Here is a 27,143-nt window from a genome sequence, read left to right on the forward strand (position 1 = left end):
TTTTGGCCGTTTGATATGGCTGAAATAAGGCGTTCGCTTCGGATGCACTTGAGAACTGGGGACAAGTGAGGGATTTTCACCGTAAGCTGAAAATTCGTTGGATATTTCTAATCCATTCATTTATATATGACTTGTACTCAATGTTCAAATATGTAATAAACAGTTTCCAGACCTTTTTTAACATATAAGCTGTACGGGGGTTGTTTGTTGCCCTAACCCTCCCCCTACCCTCAAATGGGCATTTTGCCCCTTCAAGTGGTAATTCCTTTGTTAAAAATAGACAATGCAAACAGAGCGACATCTCTAGATGATGAAAATGTATTAAAATTTGCATTTTCTTTATAAATCTCTGCTTAATTTCTGAATATGAATTACCAAGCGCAAATTACTTGAAAGAGACAAATATCTTTGAAGTCTCGACGAACTTTTTTTGTAATAAATTTGAAAAGTTTTTTTGCACCGTTTGTAGAAATGTGGCCATTTAAGGAATATATGATTATTTAAAAACATCATTGATGAATTTAATTGGATTACAAACAGATTTATTTTAACCTGTGAATAGCATTTTGAAGAAAGTCATCTATAAAACATTCTACTGCAAAAAAACTATCATTTCAATATTTGCGGTAGTTAAAGTTTCACGAAAATAAGGTGAGCTGTATGTGCAATAGTGTGCGAAAAGCTTTTTTTGTTGTCCATAATTTGAATATTAAGTTGTCAATTAAATTGTCATTGTTAAGACAGAAGTTATAGAAATGGTAAAGAATATTTAAGATTTTTTATTAATGTATAATCTGCAACGACGCAAGAGTTGAAGACAGCCATGTAAAATAATCATTTTAGATTCATAGCTCGTCCTTTCAAGATAAATGTCAAAGAAACAGAGTCTTGATTATAAAAAATCAAGAAAAGCCATAGAATTTATATTTATCGTGCACAAAAACTTTAATCACTGCATTAAAATTAAAATAAAATCCAAGAAGTAGCAGGTATGTTGTTAAAGTCAGGCTATCGGTTTTCTGCAAGTCCATCTATCACAATTAAGCTAAAAAAAACTGACAATCTACAGCGAACCTCATTTCTCAAAATAAAGTCGATATAAAGTTTAGAGATAAGTTTTTCCATTTCTTTAGAGGCATCTCTTAGATTTCATGGCAACAAATCACATGATTTTTGTGACACCTCTGAATACCGCAAACAATGATTTTATATCATTCCAGCAACATCATGTTCTGTGTAAATTTTTGATTCTGAAGATTATGCATACATTAAAATAAATCGGTTTTCAATTTAGTCATACATACAATAACGTTCTCATTTAAACATGTAAATTTTCTTTGGGCAGCTCTTTTCCCACCCATCTTTCTTGTATGATTTACACATTTTAGTCAATCGTTCATTTTCTGCTTGAGTAATTGCCTCACTTGCAAAAATCTTGTTATGTATTCTTATTTCGTCTCTAAGCTCCAGCTAATTATTAAATGCAGTTCAAAGGTGGTTTCCAATGTCAGAAAATCAACACATTACTCTAAAGTAACGATTTTGGGAAGTACTTCATATTCTCTTATTTGTGTCCACGTTAATAGACAGGAATAATAACAAAATTACATTGTGGATGTCACTGAAACTACGAATTTAAAATATATATAAGAACAAAGTTTCATCTCCTGAACTGATATTTGATGAAACAGTGTTCTGGAGATGTTTCTAAAGTCAAGAGCAGTATTAAGTTTGCTTGTTTCGTGTTACATATTTAATGTGAATGCAACAACGAGATAACATGGCTCCGTCTACAGTTGCTCATAATAAACTTGCTCAGCCAACTTAACAACGAGCTACATATTCGAGCACAATTATACAGAAAGAAAAGGAACGCGCCTGAAGAGTTCTGGCTAAGTACCTGGTCATTAACCCGTATAAAAGTGAAAATAAACAACAATATTTCAACATTAACAGATTTATATGGAAAGATGTAACATCGAAAATTGTTTGAGATAGTAAAAACTGGCTGATTATTTTGATAAGATAATATTGTGACCCTCCCCGCAATCATCAGTATTCGCTGTCTTTGTTTATGCTGTCTACAACAGCTGCACTTCGTTCTCGTCCGTCCATATCAACGCATTCTTCTTCATGTTTCTCGCAATTTTTAGGCCTATTTGCTGCGAAGATCTTGCCACTATCAAAAATTTCATACATTTCGTTTTATATAGACAATGAACAGCACAAGGCATCATCGGAATTTACTTGATTTCCTTGTTCTTTGTTGTTTGTCATGTAATCTTCTACGTAACCTTTTATTAGATTACAAATATTCCCATAAAATTGTGTCGTAGTACGAAAAATTTGCGTTGTGAGCTTTTGATTCAAATTTATATCGATTGATACTTGTGTTGTTGTCTTTGGTGTCATTGTGTCTACATTTGTACATCGAGCTGTTTCTAATTTTGGTAAGTTTATTTTTACATAGATATTAGCCTTTACATTTAAGTACGTAGTAAGGAAATGCCTTTAAATTCAAATAAGCATTATCTTAGTTAATGGTAGACGTTTTCTTAACGATGACTCATTGAATAAACAGAAAGCTTCTTCTGATAAAGTACAACTTGTGCAGCGATTTATAATAAACCTTTCTTAATGTTGCTTAAAGTACAACTTGTGCAATGATTTATAATAAACCTTTCCTATGACAGGAAGCGAATGCACTAAGCTTGCTTGGAGACTTTTATATCTCGATTATAGAACTATTAAAAGGGAAAAATTGACCTCTCAATTAGAAATAAAATCAAATTAGGCGTGGGGATATACTAAGTCATCCTTGAAATAAGGGAAAGACATAATCAATCTCGATCTTTGTTGTGAGGTAAAATTATTTACGTGTAGTAAATAATAAAACTCGACCTGGTATAATTAGTTAAAATGCATAAAATTTTATTTCATATTTAAAGCCTTATATCAATTTGAAGTCCATACAATTGTAATTAAAAATTTAATACAAACTCTATGCCTTTAAACTAAGAAAGATTACTATAATTATAAAAGAAGGAAGGAAGACTGATAATATATAATAATACACAAATATGCGTGTTCTTTCCTCTATTATTTTTGATGGGATTTCTAAATATTATTCCCCATTACAGTCAAAAATGTCAAATAAGTCCCATTCAGTTGCAGCTACGACAAAACATGAATAAAAGTGATAAAATATTTCAAAAGAGTGATACAATACCTATTGCAATAACATTTATAGTTTACATACATTAACTATCAATATCTTTAACACTCCCACTCAAACTTCACATAGGCCGTTTTTATGCCTAAGATGAACAATACATCTGGGCGATTTAAGACAAATCTTTTTAATGCGTCTCTTAAAACGTCAAAGGATAAAGACGACCACAAGACGAAGTAACCGCCCAGACGAATTTAGCGTTTAATTCGTCTTGACAGACGAACTTAAGTTGTAAAATTGTCTCGATCAATTGATTTTGCCGTTTAGTTTTGAGTTAAGTCGACCTGTCTTTTTGTTGGATAGTTTAACGGTTAGATCTATAAATCGTCCATATGTATTATCCGTCTTAAGCATAAGAACGGCCACTGATTGATTTAATATTCATCCTCTCTCTGACAAAATGATAAGCAAGGTCGATGTGTTTAGTGTTACAATTTAGTCGTTCCTTGATTGTCCTCTGGCAAAAAAACATGGTTTTCCTTTACTCGATAATTTTCAAGTGATCTTCTTGACATAATTATTTTTCGCGTTGCTAGACTAGCACCTCATAATCTGCTTAGGTAGACGATTTAGATACGATTGAAGCAGGATTGTCGCTTACTACATTAGCATTCTTATTCTTAACTTGGCTCTTGGCAATGATCTGCAAATGTTGGATGCTCATCACACTTATCATAAACTAATGTGTAGTCACTTAGTTCCTTGAAATTTTCTTGACATAACATTCGTAAAGTAGAAAAAATTTTTGCGGGATGCTGGATGACGATTCAAGAAACAATGAGACTGTATTCATTCGAATATAACTTTGACATAGATATAGGATATTTACAATGTCGCAACTTTTGACGACAAACGTTGATTCGTTACCACGCATTAATATAAAAAATGCGTATCCAATACGTCTCTCAAGACTTCAACACAAAGCGCTACAATGTGTTAATGCGTATCGGAACACCATTTGCAGCCTCTCTATATACTAAACATTCTACAAGATAAAATTACAAAGTTTCCTCTTTCCCACGATTGGAAAGAATGTTTTCCTCAGTAACTGAGTGTTTTGAGCTTCCCATGCCAAATGCAAGTGCGTAGTTCATAATTCATAGTTCATAACGTATAAATAGTTTCCGTTTTACCATCCTATTACGTCTTTAGTATTGTTTTGCTAACAGCAAGAGAAAGATATTTCCCTTGCTTTTGTTATTTTACTTCCCATGTACTATTTTATGCTGATAAGTTTTACATCCCCTGTTGACATCACACAAACACATATTACGAACAAACATAAAATTTCACAACAGCTGCTTGCCTGATCTGTGTAACTTGTTTTGCTATTGGTTTATCTAAAATTAGTTCATTTATTTCAAAGGTCACCTACAATCTTTTTTCTCTAAAAATTGCAGGTCTTATTTCCTTTATTTTTCCTTGCTATATTTTTGTACTATAGCTAATTATATATTTAATTATATATATTTAATTGGCAATTTGTATTTTTTCCTAGTCTCCAATGTTAGTCTCCATGTCACGTCTTTATGCATTCTCTGTTTTACACATGTCAAACTCAAAATATCATAATATTTTACTTTTTAGCATTCCATGCTGAGCAAATACTTGTAATGCACTATCATGTTTAACATTATTCGTGTCCTACTATCATTTTGCATCCTCCAAAATTTCCTCTTGAAACCACTGACGACTCTTTGCATCAACCGAAACTAATCTTGATTTTCTTTTGCATATAACAATGAATTATCTTTTACTCAAAATTCACGAGCGCAAAAAATATTATGCATTTGGTTTTCTTTAAATTCTTTTTGTTGGTGCAAATATTCCTAAATCCTGCAACAATAATCATCAGCAATAATTTGCAGCATTTGTGAAATTTCATTGGCATTTTTCCATTAAATTGTCCAACAAAGTGTGAAGATCATATCTTCATTTAATTTCAAACACCGCACTGCCTATAACAATCTTTCGTATCACATTCCTTTGACGGAAAAACATTAGCCCAACAAATTGACCTGCTCTCTACTGTGTGAGCTCAGTTGGTTAGAGCACTGCACCGGCACCGCACAGGTCATGGGTTCCAATCCCGTTGAGTCACCTGAATTTTTCAGGTTCATGAGACATATCTTCATTTAATATATATATTTATATATCCTACATTATATATTAGTATATATCATACATTATTCTTAGCAAATATCACACATTACACATGCATGTTATTAATTGGTGTGTTCAACTTTGAACCTTCCTCACCAACCTCATTTAAGGGAAACCTTCCTCACGGGTGGTACCCATCTAGGTGAATGATAGAATCGTTGCCTATGTCCTTTAACATCAAGTCATCTGCAGTGTAAAAGATCTTAAAGTGACTTAAAATAGGTTCTAGGATATTTGATAAAGATGAATTAATAAGTAGTACATTAATAAAGTGTTTCAAAAAGTGTTGGAGTATAAGTTAGATTGACATGGTATGCTTTGTGAGCCTGGTAGAGAAAAATTTATATATTTGTAATTGAAGGTTGAATTTGTTTGATGAGATCGGCTTAGTGTTTGTGTACGTTGAATTAAGTTTGAGAGACATTGAGTTTTGCCAGTATCTAAGCTGTTGAAACAAGAGCAAGTGCATTTGGATTTGCAATTAGTATTTTTAGTTGGTGTTTCTAGAAGGGTGAATTTTGGCTATAAAGATGAGTGAAATTTTGGCTAAGTGGATAAGTGAATTTTTACAGTAAAAATGTAAGACTATAATAAAAAAAATTATACAACACTTTTTGTAAACATACAACATTTTTATTCTTTTATTCATTTGTTTTTAGAATGATTGTTTTTTGAAACATGCAGTCAAGGGAAGAGAGAAACAGGAACTACTTACACAGAATAATAAATGAAATTGTTCAAAAGAAGCTCGCTGAATTTTTTATCACCAAGTGGAACAATAAATTCAAAACAACCTATGGAGAGTGGGATAACTCCATACAAATTGGTAAAAAACTATACAATACAGAATCAACGAGAAAACGACCGAACAAGGATGCTATCCAATCTAATTTTCAGAATGGAAATCCCAGCTGTTGGGATTGTACGACATTATTTGATGCAATACTTTTTTCCAACGCAATTGGAAACAATCTAAAATCATCTGAGAAAAAAGCTTGGGATGCTGTCGATGATCTTCGTGTTGTTCGAAATACCATAACCCACGATAAAACAGTCACTTTATCAGACTTTGATTTCCAAGATCTGGTGAGTAAAATTGAAAAATCATTTTACATACTAAATTTTTCCATTAGTGACATAATAGAAATAAGAACTGATAGAAACAGCTTTGAATCTTTTAAAGTTCTTCCTTGTAAGCCCAATCATTTTGTCGTTGAACGCTCTGAATTACGAGATCAGATTGTAAATGATCTTAAGAAGTTAAGGAACGAGAATAATAATATGCTTACCTATTATTATATTTCGGGCAATAGTGGCAGTGGTAAATCTCAACTTGTAAGACAAGTTTTCGAAAAAATGTTTCAACTGTGGGATTTCGAAAACGAAATTTCATTTGTATGGACTTTTGATGGAAAAGACGTGAATTCTCTTTTCACAACTTTTCGTGATCTTTGTTACCGTTTGAATTGTGATAAGGCTATGCTAAAGAGCGTCTTAGAGGAGCATATTGCTCTAAAGGAAAAAGTCAAGAGTTTGCGATCCTTACTTTCCACAAGAATAAAACCTTGGAATAATTGGTGGGTAGTTGTTGACAACGTTCATCAGCTGAGCGAAATCTTACCGTTGCTACCACAATTAGGTGAAAATGAGTGGATGAATGGACAAATTTTATTCACTGTCCAGAACACAGATGCTGTAACTCATGATGAAATATTAAGTAAGCATATTTCTATAAGTCATGGAATGAACGAGGAAGAATGTCGTGAGCTATTAGGTCATTACACCAAAACAGAAAATGCAGATGCGGATTTGTTAAAGGAAATAATGCATGCATTAGATCGTCAACCGCTGGCCTTGGCTGCTGCAGGCTATTACGTCAGTAGTATAAACAAAACAAACTATAGTTTCAGTTGGAAGCAATATTTGGAGAAACTGTATTTGGGAAAATATAATGAATCAAGCAATACCCTGGCAAAAGTCAACTCTGTATATCCTAAAACTATGTTTCAAGCTGCAGTTTTTGCTGTTCAACAAAATGCTCAAATTTCGACAGCTCTGTCAAATATCATTCGACTTTTTTCCATGATATCTTTTGATCCATTACCTCGGGATTTAATAGTTTATCACATTCAAACTATTGATCCTAATGAAAAAAAGGAAGATATATCTCTAAAATTGGCACATTGCTCATTATTTTTGTATTCAGAAAACAACGATATTCGTTTGCATCGCGTTGTTCATGAAGCTATATATTTCTACCAATTTGAACTTTTTCATGAAGAGGAAGAAAATGAGCAATTTTGCAACACAAGTTGTTTTCAACAGACAGTAAGTCAAGTTGTCCAAACACTTTACAAATTTAAAGGCAGAGATGACCAAGTCTTATTAATACCACATCTTGAAAAATTTTTAGAGCTGTTATATGCAAACAATGTGAAAATTGACATAAATATTTTACAAATTTTTAAATACTTTGTCAGCACTTTAAGGTACTTTGGAAAATACAATATTGCCTTAGAACTCCTAGAAAATCTAAGAACACAAATACGTACAAAAGACTTTTATGAGACAACTTGGTGTTTGAATGAGCTTGGTCTTTTACATCATAAAACTGGAGCATATGACAAAGCTAAAAAACTTCTAAAAAAATGTTTGGAAATTCAAGAAGAAAATCTAAAGCTCGGAACAAATCATGTTGATGTTGCAGCGTCTTTAAACAATCTTGGTTTGGTGTACGATTCAACTGGAAATTATGACCAAGCCAAAGTGCTCTATGAAAAAGCTTTAGAAATTAAAAAAAAGAAACTCGGTCCGAGACATGTTTTCGTTGCTACGTCGTTGTACAATCTTGGTAGAATTTACCAAAAAACTGGACATTATAGCAAAGCTAAAGAACTTCATGAAGAAGCACTGGAAATACGAAAAGAGTTGCTCGGTGAAAATCATGTCGACGTTGCTGCATCTTTAATTGATCTTGGTATAATTTACGATGAACATGGAGATTATGACAAAGCTAAGGAGCTTTATGAAGATGCTATGGAAATCAAAGAGAAATGTTTAGGTTCGAACCATGTTGATGTTGCTTCGTGTTTCAACAATCTTGGTTTGGTTTACAAAGATACTGGAGAGCTTGATAAAGCTAAAGAATTTTTCGAAAAAGCTGTGGAAATTCTAAAAAAATCACTTGGTCCCAGTCATGTTGATGTTGCATCGCCTTTGAACAATCTAGGTTCAGTCTACGAAAAAATTGGAGATTATAAAAAAGCTAAAGACCTTTATAAGCAAGCCTTAGAAATTAAAAAAATACGTTTAGGTTCAAATCACGTTATTGTTGCCACAACTTTATACAATCTTGGAAGGTTGTACAATAAAACTGGAGAATATGACAAAGCTATAGAATTTCATGAAGATGCGTTGAAAATTCGACAAGAAATGCTGTCAGTTCATGCAGATGTTGCTTCGTCGTTAAATGATCTTGGTTTGCTGTATAGTACAATTGGAAAATATATGAAGGCCAAAACGTTGCATGAAAATGCTCTAAAAATTCGAAAAACCGTGTTCGGTCAAAATCATGTTGATGTTGCAGCATCGCTAAATAATCTTGGCTTGGTGTATAAAGATACTGGAGAGCTTGAAAAAGCTAAAGAGTTTCATGAAAAATCTCTGGAAATTCACAAAAAATTGCTTGGTCCAGATCATGTTAATGTTGCAGCATCTTTAAATAATCTTGGTATGGTGTACGAGAAAACTGGTGAAAATGAAAAAGCTAAAGAATATTATGAAAAAGCTTTGAAAATTAAACAAAATAGTCTTGGTCTTAATCATGTTAGTGTTGCTACAACTTTATACAATCTTGGAAGGCTGTACGATAAAACTGGAGAATATGACAAAGCTATAAAATTTCACGAAGATGCGTTGAAAATTCGACAAAAAATGCTGTCAGTTCATGCAGATGTTGCTTCGTCATTAAATGATCTTGGTTTGCTGTATAGTACAATTGGAAAATATATGAAGGCCAAAATGTTGCATGAAAATGCTCTAAAAATTCGAAAAACCGTGTTCGGTGCAAATCATGTTGATGTTGCAGCATCACTAAATAATCTTGGCTTGGTGTATAAAGATACTGGAGAGCTTGAAAAAGCTAAAGAGTTTCATGAAAAATCTCTGGAAATTCACAAAAAATTGCTTGGTCCAGATCATGTTAATGTTGCAGCATCCTTAAATAATCTTGGTATGGCGTACGAGAAAACTGGTGAAAATGAAAAGGCTAAAGAATATTATGAAAAAGCTTTGAAAATTAAACAAAATAGTCTTGGTCTTAATCATGTTAGTGTTGCTACGTCTTTATTCAATCTTGCACGGTTATACCACAAAACTGGAGGATATGAAAAAGCTATAGAATTTCATGAAATGTCTTTTGATATTCGAAAAAAAGCGTTTGGTCCAAATCATATTAATCTTGCTGGGTCTTTAAACAGTCTTGGTATGGTCTACGACACAATTCGACATTTTGAGAAAGCGAAAGAGCTGTATGAGAAGGCCTTAAAAATTGAAAAGAATTGTCTGGGTTCAAATCATGTTATGGTAGCTGCGTCTTTATTCAATCTTGGTAGGGTTTACCATAAAACTGGAGATTATGACAAAGCCAAAGATTTTCATGAACATTGTCTAGAAATTCGAAAAAAGTTGCTTGGTCCAAATCACATTGATGTCGCTACGTCTTTAAATAATCTTGGTATAATGTACGACAAAATTGGACATTATGACAAAGCTAAAAATTTTTACGAAAAGGCTTTGGAAATCAAAAAGCGTTGTCTTGGTCCACATATGTAAATGGTGGTTATAAGCAACGAAAAATGAAGATTATTTGCATCTATATAACTTTAACACATTTTACATGCACATATTTATATAATAATTCATCTGTAAATATTAAATGCCGCTTATAGATGGGATCTTTGTGGTCATGTTGAAAATAATTGTATTTAGAAAAAAATTTATGTATATCTAGACAAGTTCCCATGCATACACACCATTTTTTGTTTAAGTAAGGACGGTATTTATCTTTCCATGAGCGAACTTTCCTTGATATACTGAATAACATGGTACATGGAAGTTGCAAAAGTAGAGAAATAAATTGTCGGCATAAAATGAATAAAAAGAAAATTGCTAAATCTCATGAGTTGAACTCCAAAGTAAATACTGTTGGGCACAGGGCTCAATCGCTGCACAAGCGGAAATGATAGTTACTAACAGGCGCAACAAATAAAACAGTAAATAGTCAAGGGCCTGTTAAGAACTTTGTATGCATTTCATTTACCGTAAGTTATCTCAAATGATATTGGTTGGAATGACCATGACAAACAACATGGCATATATCCATTTCCTCACTCCGGGACGAAAAACCTGAAATTGAGACCCCCTGAAACGGCAGTGTCGACATGGCTTTAACTTCCAGAAACAAATAGCAATAACAATTCTGCAGTATTAATGGTGTTTAGAAGGTTCACTTTTAAGGGTGGTCGTGAGTGGAATGCCTGCAGCTATAGAACACTTAGTCAGCAATTTTTAACGGAGCTCATACCCGTGTCAGTTAGTCCGTGAAAGTAAACCGAGCGCGCGCGTGTCAACCGGAAACAGAGTAAGATTGCTTGTGACTGGTTTATTTGATGAATGGGAAATGAGGCAATGGATTATTTGAAGGTAAAAATTGCTTGTTATAGGGTAATAAATATCAATATTATTCCCTTCTTTGCCGATATAGAAAAAAGGTCACAATTTTATAAAGTGAGTAGTTTTCTTCTTACAATAAAAATTGTTAAAGTGCAGGGCCGACGGAATAGAGTATATAATATCAAGTCTTGGTGGTAAAGACTATTACGGCTGCAATGTTTATTACCCTTCGCAAAGACGTGTTCCATGATGCCCAACAAAAAAAGAATATTGACTTACTTTGATAATGATACATTGGAAATTGAAGAAGATGTAATGAAATTGTTCTTTGATAGTTTAAGTGAACTTAGTCCTAAAGTAAAGGTATAGAATTGATCAAGTATTCATACAAGGATTGGAGAAACATATTTTTGACGGAGCAAAAAGACCAACTGAAAAACGAGACAATGAACTTTTTGAACAAGATTTATAAATCTTTTGCATTCTTAATTTTTCAAATGACTAGTGAAGCTTACCGTATGAATACTTTAAAAATAAAAATAAAAGTTACTACGATGCGAAATTGTAAGAGAGCATGTAAATTAAAAAATACAAACTACCTTCGTGAAACTTGGAACTATATAGTTCAACAACATTCGATAGATGAGCATACCGTTAAAAGTATCATCGCAATTCCCCTTGTTCAGGACAGAATGGTTAATTCTTATGCAAAATAGCTAACCGTTATAGATCACCGACTAAAAATATCAAAAATCGTAAATTTTAGTTAGTTCTGCTTTGTGAATAGCTGACAAAGAACAGACTTATTTACTGCACGTGCATGTTTATTGTGTGAAAAAGAACTTGCCCAATGCAGCCTAAGGCCTAACTGGAATTTATTCTGTTTAAAAAAAGAGAAATCAAACACTTTTTGATCAACAGTATCGTTTGCCATAAAAACTAAATTATCTCAATAATCTTCGATAGTTGCGGTTAATGAAAACAAAAAACGTCAGTACTATATGCACGTAACTATGTTGTAAAAATTTGTTATTCATGCTTCATGAAGCACTGTCAAATTATTCAGCGTCATAAAAATCGTTGCGACTTTCGTTGATTTATTTTCTCGTGATATTGCTAATTCCGTCTTATGAATGTATTGAAGTTTGAGCTGCTTTAGTCTTGAGTTACTCAAATGCTTTGTGTTAAAATACAACAGTCTCCTCGACGGATGAAATAGTTTCATTTTTAAACATGATTTCGAATACCCAACTTTAACATTTTGCGCACGCGCTCCATACGTGGCTGATGATTATCATATTTCAAGATAAAAAGATAGAAACAGAAACCATGATAAAGGATTTTGTACCACATAAAAGTTTTCTCACACTATAAACAACAGTTGATTTTAATTTATTCAACATTAAAATATTAACATAATTCAAAGTTCTCATAACAAAAATTCTTTGATCACATTTAATCATCTTCATCATTGACAGCGTCAGTAAAGCTGTAGTCTTTTAAAAGTCTGTTAATAAGGAGCTTTCTCTTATCAACGGCTGCTTCCGTAGCTTCCAGTGGATCAAAGTCTTCGTTTTTATAAACTGTTTCTTTGTATGCAATATTTTTCTGTGGATGGGGTCTTTTTTCAATTGGTTTATCCACATAAGATTATGTATGTAAATGCTTTCTACTTTTCCAACAGAAATAGCATTCTTAGGAACAATTTAATAAATCATGTGCGCACGCACAGTCCACTCGTTCATGCGTGTTCCACTTGACCAATTATTCGAGTTTATAGTCAAGACAACGACCAACTGTACTTCTAGCACCGATTTTGAAGTAATATCATGCTTGATAACACTTTAAAAAGACATCTACGCATGCGCAGTATGCTCAAGCAGGTGTGTTCTGCTTCACCGATTGTCCAAGTTCATAATCAAGACAACAACCAACTGGATCTAATAACACCAATTTCGGAGTAAATAGCTCGCCTAGTCGTAAGTTAATAGAGAAATCATCTGCGCATGCGCTTAAGCATACACAGTCATTTCATTAACTGTTCACAGTCATTACAACGAAAACTTATATGTACTTACACTGCATTTGTGGCAATTAGCTCTTATAGCTGCAAATTACCAAAGAAATCATCTGGGCATGCGCAGTAACAATGTCAATCATACCATAACTTTTGTAAGCCTTTGAAATTATGTATATACATATATAAAGTAAATACTTCATATAGCAGATGTCAACTAGCAGTGGAAGCTGGGTGCGATTTGGTATGCAGAGCCTTAGGGGCCCAGACATCGGTCGCGACCGCACTCTCCCTGCGTACTTCAAGCAAAGCCTATCGCAGGTGATCTCGGGGTCTGATGGGGGGAAGCTTACTCTTGCATCTCCCAAGTAGGATGGCGTGGAGGAGCCGAAATCTCATACCGAAACGTTAACATACGGCGTTCTAGTGCCTTACGTATAAGGGTATCGGGAAGCATGGACCGAAAACAAAGTTTTTTTGATTTTGAATTTTATCTTTTTATTTACAAAATAAACTAATGTTCATAACATAAACCAAGAAATGTTTCAATAACTTCTTCTGACACTGTGCCTTATAATTTAAGACAGCCTTAAACATGTTTTATACAATTTTTATTGGTTTATATCTTTCTGACTTAATTCTCTCATTTAGTGTTTCTCGCGTATCACAAGCTAACCATCCATGGGGTTCATGACTGACAGAATTATCTGGTTCCCTTAATTAACATGAGACACTCTAGTGCTCAACTATCTCGGGTATCGGGAGGCATGGACTGAAAACGGGATTTTCATTTTTTCAACATTTGTCATTTTTCTTTAGAAGAATTCTTCTCAAAAAAAGAAACTAGAACATCCAAGGGTACTGCAGAGGTTCAAACAACTTCTGTCTTTTTGACTTATAATATAAACCAACTCTAAATTTGTTTATACGTTTTTTACTTGTTACGTTTTACAATGTAACTTTCTAATAACTATCTCGTGATGAACGAGATCCTGCTTATACAATATGACTCTCTCATGAAACATCAAAAACATTTTGAATTATTGTGCGCAGAAACCCTATCAAAGATCATCGTCTCCACAGCTTCAATTAAAAAAATAAAATCTTAGTTAAAAATGGCGGTGTACCATGAAATCAGTAAGTGTGGGGAAATCTTATAAAATAAAGAAAGAATACGACAGTTTATGATTCTTAATTACAATTGTTCACAAATTGAATTTTAGAGGTTAAGATCGTATAATATAAGTATGTTTAAAATTTTAGGCTGCTGTTGGATCAGTTAGAAAAATGAATTGAAAAATCAAAAACACTTTGAATTGTGTTTCAGTCTCTTCCTATCAAAAAACATCATCTCCACAGCTTGAAATTTGTAAATCGGTTAAAGATAATTTGTTTTTACAGTACCATGAAATCTGTTCGTGGGGGGGGGGGATATATTACATTATGGGGGACAAATGTAATGGAGACATATGAAACACAGAAATATCGCCAGAAAGAAAATGATACTTTAAACAAAACTATACAATCTTTGAAGGTTAGTCAAAAGAATCCATACCATCTTCTTTGTACATCATCATTGGTTCATTCAATTGATCTTTCTCAATAACTTCGTCTGTTTGAGCTACAACCTTAAAAATATGATCCCCAAGTATTTTACCAAAGACAAAACTAAATAATATATAATAGTATTGTATATACGTAAAAATACACAACGACTAAACGACACATGCTCTTAACGTGTTGATTGAAAATGAACGAAATTCAAAGTTCTGAAGGTAACTCTTGTGTAAGCGCACATCATCATGCTTTCTAAGACAATCTTTTAACTACAGACATTAAATACTGTATCAATTAGTACTGTCAAAATAGTAAGTTTTCATAAACAAACCTTAAAAACGTCACGTCACTAAAGATACACTTACGTAGGGAATGATTTTGCTGGTATAAGTCACTATATATAAAAAGTCGTCATATTACAAAAAATTACCTGAGACAACATTAAATCCAAGCGACCTTGTAGCTTACATAGACGACTGTGAATACCAACTCGTGATTCAAAAAGTTGATATAAACCACCAAGTGAATCAACAAGATTCGGTACCTTAAATAAGTATTAATGTTAATCTCTAATGATGCTGCACAATGCTATATTATAGATACCAAATACACACTACGTACGGTCATCAAATATGCCATATGTATGCTCATTATATTTTTAATCCACGGTACCAGATAACTGCTTCTGCAAAAATACATTTCACAAATTATGAAAAAAATGAAATGAACACAAACATATTGAAAATAATATGATATTACAATGAGAATGGCATTACATAACATCACGATTTCACGAAATGTTACCTCGACGGCGAGGATTGTATACGTTGTACTAGCTGTAAAGAACAAAAAAATATCGGAAGAATCAAAGTCAACTCTTAACAAAACGATTTCACATTAAAAACAACAAAACAAAACGAACCTCTGTCAAAAACGGAATAACATAATTCACAGGTAAACGTCGTAAAGTACTCTGAATAACTTTAGGTTTTGTGCTGCCATTCAGAACGTCCTATCAATCAAAAACAAAACATGTCTAACACAAAAGCAAATAATTGATAAAGAAAAGATAAAAAATCATATATGACAAACCTCGAGCAGTTTTTTATCTTGACTATTTAATGCTTGAACGAGCATCTGAGTTAAAGAACCAACTTTTGGAGTTGAGCCTCTTGTAGAACTGGTTTGAAAAAAAAAGATTTCAGTATTATTAAAGACAATTTTTTCATCAAATTTATGGTAATCAAACGTACGTTGTTCCCTCGGACGTTGACGGTGTTAAACTCATTGTTTTTAAACGATCTTCCATCGACGGCTAAGAATGACAATCATCAAAATTTTATATACATACAGGCGACAATATTTAAAACTGTACAACAGTTATTTTGCAAAATTGTTCCAATTAAGTCAAAGTTATATATAGTTATTATTTGGGATAATTTTGACACAGAATTTGCAGAACGAGACATGATTCCAACCAATAGTTTTTTATAGTAATTATGAACATGATAATGTCATATTGACGTGATCTATTTATATCAAGTACACCTAAGTCAGGACAAAATAATCGACCGCAAATGCTACGTCTTCACCAAGGTACTATAGTCATGCGATGTATGGTAACGTTTGTATGTAACAATGTATGAACGTTTTATGCAGTGCGGTGTTTAAAATCAAATGTAGATATGATCTTCGCACTTTTGCTGGACAATTTAAGCAATTGTCTCATGAACATGAAAAATTCAATGACTCACGGGATTCGAATCCATGACCTCTGCGGTGCCGGTGCAGTGCTCTGACCAACTGAGCTATGAAGTCACACAGTGGTGAGCAGGTCAATTTTGTTGGGCTCATGTTTTCTCGTGAAAGGAATGTCATATGAAGAATGTTTTATGCAGTGCGTCATATCCCGTTGAGTCACCTGAATTTTTCAGGTTTATGAGACAATTGCTAAAATTGTCCAGCAAAAGTGCGAAGATCATATCTACATTTAATGTACGTATAAATTGAAAGATTTGAACCTGGGAGTGTTGTTATATGCAATGCTTTTTCATAAATGTAGGTATGTACACCGTCCTGGTTAGAAGTGAAATCCCGAGGGCTTTTTGTGTTTGTGTTGACTGACATTTTGACAATCTCAGTATTCGTCCACCTCACAGTCAAGTGAAGAGCACTGCTGAAGATGTCAACAAAACATCTTTTAACACAAAAATTAGCATTCCTCGGGACTTCAACAACCTGCAAAGTCTACATCTACATTCAATTTCTATGTATTAGTCAAAAACTAAATTTCACAGAGCTAAAATGAAGTTGACCGGTCATCTTCACTGAAGACATTTTGCCTGTCATTTTAAGCCATGCACAGACACTTATGTGTTGTACTCATTGACACAAACCTCGTTGCTTCTATTTCTTGTTGATTCCTCATTTATATGAGTACTACTACCACTTTCTCCACATGACGGCTGAGCAAGAGCCATATTCTCAACACTAAGGGTTGTTATAAGATCATTCTTCACAACAGCTTTGTTTGTGCCAGATCTTTCATTGTTATTTTCTTCTCTAAGAAGTAAGCCAGGCCTGTAATCTCGCACCAGACAAACATTGTCATCCAAGGTTTCGTAGTTCTACAAAACACAAAATATATAAATCTTAAAATGTTAAGAATATAAATGAATGATGCTACATCTTTATGACAGAGTAATTTTCAGTAATGCATACATAAAAGTTTGACCCACACTTATATGAATTATTTAACAACTTTGTATTTTGGTGAATATACTCATAGTATGACAGACATTTAATCCCAAGCGACTGGTACAAAAATAGTATACATACAATGGTTTCAAAAACTGGTTTTGCCACAGATCCATAAGCAATAAGCAGTGAAGGCTCCAAACCATCAACAAATTGAGCAGATATAACAGGAATCGGCTCAGGTGTTGTTTCCTGAAGATGATGACACATTCCAAGTAAAAATTTGAAAAACTCATTATGAATTAGTTTATAATCTATCAAAAAATATCACCTTTGTTGCTGGTGTAGCTAGTTGTAATGTTGTTTGTGGATTAACTGGTTTTTTCACAGGTCTACAGATCAAGATTGAAAGCTCTGTTGATAAATCTTTTGTAAATTCTTTACAAAATAAAGTAGTGAAAAAAAGTATATTTATAACATACCCATTAAGTGTTGGTTTAAATAATTGAAGTTGACCATCTAATGATACAACAACTAAGCAGAAGGTCTGGAATAGGAAAAAACAACAACAAAAAATGAGATAACGAAAGGTTAACAGATTACATGTATGAGCTTACTGCATACTTTTGATTTTCCACTAAATCGAGAGATTTCAATAGAGACAGCTTCGTCGGATATTGCAAATGAAACAACAGAGCTCCTATCAGCAGATTTCAAATCGACTTTCCTGTAAAAATATAATAAATAATCTCTCATAAAAATAGCTTGAATTTAAATTTTCGAATGATAACAAATAATTAATTTTTCACAACAAGATTCTTACCAAGCATTAACAAATCTATCTTGTTCAGCAGACGACAGAAAATAAAAACCATCTGTTTTACATGAGCTGGACATTTGATCATTTTTAAGTTGAGTGAACAAAAGTTGAGATACGGACGTTGCATGACCAGTAAATTTCTATTGAAATGATTCAACAATTATTATAAAATAGAACCACAAAAACATGAGCCATGGTTGGCCAAAATTATGTTTTTTATGTTTCACTATCTTCATTTCATTTCTCTCGTAAAGATGGCCATCATTTAATATAACACATAGGAAACACAATCATTAGACATACTTGAAGAATTTCTTTAGTTTCCAAGTCCCATAAACGAATATCATGACCAGCAGATAACAAGCAATCTCCTTTCGGGCTTACTTGTAGGGAATGAACACTTAATTTGTCACCTTTCCACTTGCTACAAAGAGATACCATGATTTTAAAATTCATTTCCTGAGAAAAATTGAACAGAAAATTGATCATAATACACAACAAAACATGACAAGTAAAACAAACCATTTAATTTCCTTTGTCTCCATATCCCATTCGGCAATGTAACGATCGCTTGAACAAGAATAAATAAAATTTGAAGTTCTATGAAATTTAACATCATTCACTCTGTCCACGTGTCCTTCTTTCTATACAAAACAAAAACGTTCAAATGACTTGGTTTTTTCCTCAAAGGCAGATATCTAACAAGCACTTCAACAGTCTTACCAGATTATTTGTAAATTCACCAGTCAAAACATTGAACACTAAAATGTTCCCACATTTACTTCCAACTGCAATCTCACAAGATGATTCCAATAGAGAGATATTTTCATTGGCTTTTCTCTTACGACGTTTCTGTCAAAATATTTAAAATGAATTCCTTAATTGTTACACATGACATATCAAGGTTCACTGAAAAATATAAAAATCAACTTTAAAACAACATTGTAAATATGCGCTATTTTTATTCTCACTTCATACACATGATAGTGAGATTATTAAGTTCATAAAATTATGTCAATGTAGAAGACCATTGCAATATTGAAAACAGTAAATGAAGACGAGTGGTACAGTGGTACTTTGGTAGACAAGGTTAACGATAGAAATTCTCTTCAGTAAATTGTGATATTACATTAATTTTAAACTATATTTTGATGCAATCAAATGTAAAGGTGAAGAATTTCAATTTGTCAATAACGTCCAACCAATGGCTCATATTTCTTACCGTTTGAATTTTTTCGCTGACTCTCCACGAAAGACATGTAAGAGGTGAGCTCTGTAAGCTACTTTTTGGGGTAACATCGTGCTTTAGTTTACCATTATTACAATCCCAAACCTTAAGACGACCATCTGGAGTAATCAGGGCGAAAAATTGACCATCATTTTCAAATTTACAACGGCAAACTCTACTGTCCATTTTCATTATTCCATATTCATATCACACGTGCAAGTATTAGCAACATGGCGTGCGTAATGCGCACAGTGACAGCGCAGCTTCTGATTGCTCTACCATTTGGAGAACTATTTACAAGCGGAAGTGACAGTTACGTAATTAGAGAACTATAAGAATCAACAATTAGTCAGTATACTTACATTTAAAATAGAGATAATTTCTTACAGGCTTTGAGACCACTATTAAGTTGTGGTATATTGCGTTTTATCAAAAGTGCTTCTAAGATGAGAAGTTTTTTGCGCATGTAAGATTTGTTCTAACCAAACATTATTCAAAAAACAAATTCAAACACTCAAGTCTTTTATGTCATGGAATGGTTTCCCTCTTAAGGCCAATTTATACCTCTTACGACATGTGTCGCGCGACACTCTGGCTTGTGCAATCTATGGGCACGCGCCATCCGACAATCAAATAAAGCATTTATAGTAAACGCGACAGCTAATGCGACAACCGCGCGAAATCTGCATACAAATTTAAAATTATGTTGACATTTACATCAAGTAGTGCATTAGCAGCATTGTTAATATTCTTTGTGAATGAATGAATTCATTTCTGCTAAAATGTCAGACGAAGAAGAGCTGGAACTCGAGGAGGAAATAATATTGCTGTTGTTGCAACGAAAAAGGAAGCGACATCGTAAAAGAAGATGGTGTGTCCGTCCACTTCATCAGTCAAGAAAAACTAAGGGAGAGTTAGTGCTGGTTCAACAAATGCGTGCTATTGATGAAGAAATGCACTTCAAATATTTTCGCATGTCAGCCAACCGCTTTGATGAGCTTGCTAACAAAATCAGACCTTTTACTAACCATGCCGGAACTCACTCTAGTCCTGTTGAACTGAAGGAGAGACTTGCAGTGACTCTCAGAATTTTGGCGTGTGGTGGATCACAGCAAAGTATTGCAGCCAGCTACCGCCTTGGATCAACGACTGTTTCATGCATTGTTTCCGAAGTATGCAAAGCAATTTGGAATGCATTGAATAGAGAGTTTGTAGGTTGCCCTTCTGGGACCTCGTGGAATGAGATTGCCCGTGATTTCTGGAGGTTATGGAACTTTCCTAACTGCTTAGGTAGCATTGACGGAAAACATGTCGTTATCAAAGCACCCCCATCTTCTGGCAGTGATTATTTTAATTACAAGTCAACCTATTCAGTTCTTTTGATGGCTGTTTGTGATGCACTGTACAACTTTTTAATGGTTGATATTGGAGCATATGGGCGAGAGAGTGATGGCGGTGTGTTTAAAGAAAGTCGATTTGGGGACAACCTACTACATGGGAGATTACAATTGCCATTGCCCCAAGTGTTACCAAATACCAATACACCTGTTCCCCATGTCTTTATTGCAGATGCCGCTTTTCCGCTGCATGTTAACATGATGCGACCATATCCAGGTAGGCATGCACAACAGATACATCAATCACATTTAATTACGTAAAATGTTACTTCCGTTTTGGTGATATGACGTCATATTCCTCATGCGACATGGCGCACGACACTTGTCGCACGAAGTATAAATTAGCCTTTAAAGTCCGGAAATTCTTGATTCATAAACTCAAAAGCAAAATCATAGCTAAAAATCCCCCCCCCCCAAACAAAATACTGAGAATAACCTTCGTAAAATTTTCATTAGAATACCATATCTAGGCAAAGGGGGTGAACGTTTGGTTTTCAATCTTCTTCGTAAACTTCCCATAAAACCTATAGTTATATATCAAACAAAAAAGACATCAAATTTCTTTCCCAAAAAGGAGAAAATTCCGGAACTCTCTAAAGCCAATGTTGTATATGAATTTAAATGTCCAGGTTGTGGTCATACATAAATAGGCAAAACTGAACGAAACCTACACACAAGACTAACCTAACATGCCACTAATTACAATAATTCTAGTGCTTTCTCGCAAAATTTACTCATTTGTCCAGACGCCAACTACATCTCACACTTTTTCTCACTTCCTGATCTTGACTCCGACCCCGATCTTACACGCGTGCCATTTAATCCTTGTAATTTGATTCCAAGTAACACCAAAATCTTATATCGCTGTAATAATAATAATCCTAATCAACTTCTCATCTTAGGAGCACTTTTGATAAAACGCAATATACCACAACTTAATAGTGGTCTCAAAGCCTGAAAGAAATTATCTCTATTTTTAATGTAAGTATACTGCCTAATTGTTGATTCTTATAGTTCTAAAATTACGTAACTGCCACTTCCGCTTGTACATAATTATATGAAAGACCATCTTATAACTATAGGTCTTTCACACAAAAAAGACACTTGCATTTTCAAAAATGTCGCTGAGTGAAAATGCTTCTTTTACTGCAGTAAGGGTTATACGATTAGGCGTTTAGACTTGATTAAACTTTCTGACTTTAACAATAGTAATAGTAACAATAGTAACAATAGTAACAATAGTAACGATAGTAACAATAGTAACAATAGTAACAATAGTAACAATAGTAACAATAGTAACAATAGTAACAATAGTAACAATAGTAACAATAGTAACAATAGTAACAATGAAACCAACACTTAAAAACTGTACTTTAAAAGTTAAATATTCGAGACGTGACAACAGTCGCTACTAAAGCGGTGCAACAATTATTGTTTCTGAAATAAAAGGAAAACTAGCAGCCAAGACGAGCCGAAAATTTTTATACAAAAACCTATAGCCTCGCTTTTTTTTGTCGTCACAGAACCTGCAGTAAACAAAATATATTATTCAAAATAAGCATACAGAAAAGAAATAACGTCTTATGTTATTATACAATGCCTGTTCAATGCAAATTCTGTGATTGGCAACAGCAAGTTTATAAAAAAGTGGCTATTTTCCTCAGTTGTTAAAAAATAAACGGTAAAATAAACGATGACGTTTCATCTCAAAATAGACAAACAATGCAACATCATAAATTGTGTTGCTCAACAAACCCCATTAAGATGGAAGAAAACTTTATGTAATGTCCTCGAAAAATTCTTGTAAAAGTCAGTTAGCTCAGCTTTGGAACACTAAATTTAATACAACCTTTAGAAAATTGTTAAAGCAGCCACGGTAATTCTAATCCAAGATTGACTGCAGTACACAGGAACTACACAGAAACTCCCCAAAAGTTTTCTCATGTGCTTACTACCAATTAGAAATAAATCACTCTTTCTAAGAAAAAATAGAACGTACGTTCTTTGTTGACGATAGCAAAGTATATTGACTTCATATGTCCTTCAACAATGTACGCTCTTTGTTGACAATACCAAGGTATGTTGACTTCATATGTCCTTTAACAAGGTACGTTTTGCTTCGCAATAGTCATCTTTAAAACTTGTTTTCAGATTTTAAATTCGTATGCTAGCTCCTCCATGTTGTTCTCGTTGTAGTTTACGAGATATTTGGGGATTTTCCATTCTGTGTCTATTTCGTTTCTACAAAAATGAAATGAAATAATTAAAGTGTGGCAAAGTGATGAAATACCCCCATGGTGTTGAATTTCTTTTGAAATTCGTCTCCAGTCCTCATTTGATGAAACAAGTAGTACGAAATTTTAAAAGAAGAAAAAATATTGTTTCGTATTTTAAATAGCAGGGTCAATATTTGTTAAAATGGGTTCGTTCCGTTTATTGTGTTTTGCCGATGACGAAGCACATAAGTCACGAATTAAATCGTGTCAGCTGAAGGCGTTTCAGAAACACGTTTTTTTATACTTGTAACTTATAATATCATTGATCACTTGGTATTACATTTGAAAAATTTCACCTTTTTTGAGATAAAAGTAAAACTTTTTAAGGGTGGAAAATTTCCATAGGGGCCGATTTTGGAAATATGAACCTCAAATCAGGGGTGGGATTTCTAAGAAATATGGCCATGGAGCACTTTGATGGGAGGGGAGAAATTTCTTGGAACACCTGCAAACAAACTGCACACGGGAATACGTTGACAATATGTGGTCAACGAGACTAGTTGATATCAATGTAATTCGAGTAGGTTCTAAAATTAGATCGGTTAGCTGATACAATTCTATAACTAACTTAACTAGTTCTTTTAAATATAAACTGAAGAGCTCCTTTTCTCTTAGCATGTTGCTATTTAATTCGCCCAAAATTTAAAATTTCTTAATCTTCATCATTATGTTGTTTAATTAGCTTATCCAATTGTTTAAAAAAATCTTAACTAGTATTTGGAGGTTGGTAAATACTTTAATAATAATTGGCTTGTGTTTTTGTTGTCATATTTCTTCAGAAACAGCTTCTAGTTCGTCAGGACTCTATAAGACCTGCTATAATTTTGGTAATGGCGTTGCTGATATAAATGCAAACTCCACCCCATTACGGAACCTGTCTGTTCTGACAAATTTATAACTATCGATGTAAAATAGGTTGTCAGGTATACTAAAATCTAATCGCATCAGATTGAAAGCAATGATATCAACGCTATATTTTTAGATAAATTGGAATGAGTTTTTTTGCTCGCATTACTTGCCATTGAATAATAATTATATTCAATAATCGAAAACTTGTTTCCCATACCGGAGGACATTAAAACAGACTCTGCTCCGTTGGTGAGGATCTCATAGAAAAATGTTTTGGCTAGATCGTGCAGATAGCTTCGGATCCTATTGTGTTTAGGAAAGAGCAGAAACTGCTTACCAAATAATTTTTCCATGTTTGTTAAAATGAAGTTTCGTGTTTTTCAACATAGATCTGTTACTCTGCTACTATGGTAATGTTGTTTTTACTATCCTCTTTATCTTTTACTTCAATTTCATTTACTTAATGGATTAGTTTGTAAGTTCTTCTCTGTATTCATGGCATGTGTCACTAGTTCCGACTTTAAAGATTGCCTTTTTTTGTCAGGTTTAGTATCATCATGTATATTTGTCACGTTTTCTATTTTACAATGTTGAGGTTCGGTGCCACTTGCCGCATTTTTGCCAAGTATTTCTGTGTACTATATAAATGATTTTTATCGTTGTGTTGGAGTATTGATAATTTTTGGTTTGCTGGTCCCAGCCATTTTATACAGAAGTTTCCTTGTAAAGCGAAGTGCTTGACCTAGGACAAACTCCACTCAAATGAAAATAATCTCATCAAACGTTTATAAAAATTTCAAATCACCTTTCCAAAATGATTATTTTCCCTGTTGTCTAAGAAAAAATGTAATGATATTTAGTATTAATTTCATGGCTTGAAATTTTTTGAATTCTGATTGGCCGCCATGTTGTCACAATAGTAGATTGGTTGTTTAGTTGTAGCAACTTTTACTATAAGTAAGATATCGTCGTATATTGATATTTTAATACAATAATCTCATATGTATGATATGATTTGTCATTATTTAGGGAAATATTTATATCCATTCAACAGGAAATATTGATCATTTAGCTGTAATATGTATTGATTTCCCCACATGTTCAATGTTAGATGAATGTGTGCAAAAACACTTGCCATTTCTTAAAAAAAACATCTAAAAAAACTAACACATTTATCTCAACACAAGAGCAACAACGACAAATCATGTTAGGACTTCAAAACTCTTCTTTCTCTTCAAAATTTTAAGGAAGAGCGACAACATAATATGTAACACGGACAAATAATCAGCTTCACTTTCTTATATATATATATTTTTCCCTATTTAATTTCGTGTGGATAAACGGACCTGTTGGAATAGCTGTTCCAAACCAAGAGATACCTTATGAACATTTATTTATCACAGTTGATAAACGTGAAAAAATGTTAGAAGACCTTATAAAGAAAGGGATCGATCGTGAATTTAGGTGGGAAGCTTCAAGATTCATCGAATTACGAAGTTCAGCATCGAAACCATTAAAGTTAAAATATTATGGTCGTCTTCGTTTATCAAATACGTCTTGAGATATCAGTGATAACATTTGTTGTAGCTGTGATCGGACAATGTTCTGTCGTAAAGATGAAAACTATTTCGCCTTGACCTGTGCACATGTAGGTTGTGTCAGTCACCAAGTGGATTATCTGGAAAGGGATGTTTCGACAATAATTGATGTTGTTGATGCCAGAAATAAAAATGATTGTAACAAATATTTCTACCAACCGCCCAATTGTGAAGAGGAGAAACAACTGGGTACCTTTCCCTGCAATACGCTTAGTGTGTTTAATGGTGAGACCGATTTCATGTCTATTCCAGTTGGAAAGAAAGAGGATTTTCAGCGTCTCTGTGGAGATAATATGGAGAATCGTGAGTTGAGATTAAAAGAATTGAACACAGAGCTTTATAAAAGAGTACGAAATGGCGAGGGTTTTCTCGAAGTTCGTAGTGAAAGGAGTTAATTATAAGTGAAAGGAGTTATTTATATTTTGGTAAAACTTCGAAGGAACCGATTTTCAAAAATGCTGTTAAGGTGAAAAGTGATGGCTTATTTCTCAAGAAATGTGACTCGGGAAATCTTGTTTATTTGAAAGATAGAGAAAATATTTGGCAGCCATATGATTATGCCTTGTGCAAAATAAATGATGACGAAGACGACCACGATATTGATGGCAATGACGATGATGACGATGATGATGACGATGATAACGATGATGACGACTATGGTGATGATGATGACGATGATACTACAAGTTCCAAGAGAACAGTATTGGTCTTCAATTTCTGAAGAATATATCTTTACCAATGGATTTGGGATTAAGGTGTTTAGAAATGGACTAAATATGCGCCAAAATGTCCTGCAGTAATTTATTTTGATGTACTCTAAATCCACCACTGAAAATAGATACGATACTTAAGTAGTCAAAGACGACTTTTTCATTTTAGGCTTTTTTTCTAATTGCGGCACATATGTTAAACATCATGAAATTTATGCTGGGGTACAAAGGACACTCCCACAACTTCTAAAGGGGCCCCTGATACAATAGAAAGACCTAGAATAAAAAAAATCACACAGTCTCACTCTTATGTTGACTTTTAAGGCACATTGCGCATGCTCCCTGCAATCGCAATTGTTCAAAGTCACGACGTCACAAGGCACGTCACACGATTTCATCATTGGCGCCATAGTTAATGGTGCAGATGAACCAAAGTTCTAATTTTCATCATTCTATATTTCAAATGTTTTAGTATTTTTCATGAAAATCAAGTTGAACCAACATTTCAAGTTAACAAAAAGCAAAGCAAATATAAAGTTATAAACAGCATCTATATCGTCGTACAATGCAATTTGTAAATATGCCGTAACAAGGGAGCTCGGAACCGCGAATTCTTCTGCTATTTTTCCACGTTATTATAATAGTGTGAATTCATATTTGATAGTGACTTAGTTGCGGTTCCAGTCTGATGGCCCTACGTTCTTAATAAGAATATATTTTTTTTTCTTAGAACCCAACGGGTTATTTAAATATCGAATTTTCAATGATTACATTCATTCAGAAAGATGTCGAAAATAATATCACATTGAATGAAGATAAAAAACATAGAGTGTATGCAATGGATACAAGAAGAATTAGAACGAGGGCAATGTATTATTTACAAAATGAAAAATCCTCCAAGACATTCCAAAGTACTCCATAGATTG

At 33.6% G+C, this 27,143-nt stretch overlaps 2 protein-coding genes across 2 annotated transcripts; one reads left to right on the forward strand and one right to left on the reverse strand.

Annotated features, from left to right (window-relative positions):
- Window positions 1–2,339: 2,339 nt before the first annotated feature.
- On the forward strand, window positions 2,340–10,596 carry LOC124457213. The gene is made up of 2 exons (XM_047007493.1): window positions 2,340–2,450; window positions 6,055–10,596. The coding sequence occupies exon 2, from the start codon at window positions 6,074–6,076 to the stop codon at window positions 10,226–10,228; it is 4,155 nt and encodes a 1,384-aa protein (XP_046863449.1). The 5' UTR covers window positions 2,340–2,450; window positions 6,055–6,073; the 3' UTR covers window positions 10,229–10,596.
- Window positions 10,597–12,439: 1,843 nt separating this feature from the next.
- Window positions 12,440–19,618, reverse strand: LOC124457428 (WD repeat-containing protein 43-like). The gene is made up of 18 exons (XM_047007688.1): window positions 19,382–19,618; window positions 18,883–19,011; window positions 18,682–18,803; window positions 18,463–18,583; window positions 18,163–18,299; window positions 17,964–18,066; window positions 17,822–17,886; window positions 17,671–17,731; window positions 17,481–17,591; window positions 17,039–17,269; window positions 15,896–15,957; window positions 15,735–15,822; window positions 15,565–15,654; window positions 15,447–15,478; window positions 15,264–15,327; window positions 15,073–15,186; window positions 14,641–14,713; window positions 12,440–13,008 (listed from the first exon to the last, which is right to left on the reverse strand). Exons 1-18 carry the CDS (start codon window positions 19,577–19,579, stop codon window positions 12,944–12,946), a joined length of 1,866 nt encoding a protein of 621 aa, XP_046863644.1. The 5' UTR covers window positions 19,580–19,618; the 3' UTR covers window positions 12,440–12,943.
- Between the last annotated feature and the right edge of the window lie 7,525 nt (window positions 19,619–27,143).

The sequence above is a fragment of the Xenia sp. Carnegie-2017 genome, unplaced genomic scaffold, assembly GCF_021976095.1.
Source record: "Xenia sp. Carnegie-2017 unplaced genomic scaffold, XeniaSp_v1 HiC_scaffold_6, whole genome shotgun sequence".
In the NCBI taxonomy this organism is placed as follows: Eukaryota; Metazoa; Cnidaria; class Anthozoa; order Malacalcyonacea; family Xeniidae; genus Xenia; species Xenia sp. Carnegie-2017.

Bases quoted from the DNA above. Each gene is read 5' to 3' on its own strand.
- LOC124457213 (XM_047007493.1), top strand. From the start codon at position 6,074: ATGCAGTCAAGGGAAGAGAGAAACAGGAACTACTTACACAGAATAATA.
- LOC124457428 (XM_047007688.1), bottom strand. From the start codon at position 19,579: ATGAAAATGGACAGTAGAGTTTGCCGTTGTAAATTTGAAAATGATGGT. The intron at 19,012-19,381 runs GTAAGAAATATG...ATATTTTGACAG, and splicing joins TCAGCGAAAAAATTCAAACG to AAACGTCGTAAGAGAAAAGC. The intron at 15,823-15,895 runs GTACGTTTGATT...TTTTCAAACCAG, and splicing joins TCAACGTCCGAGGGAACAAC to TTCTACAAGAGGCTCAACTC.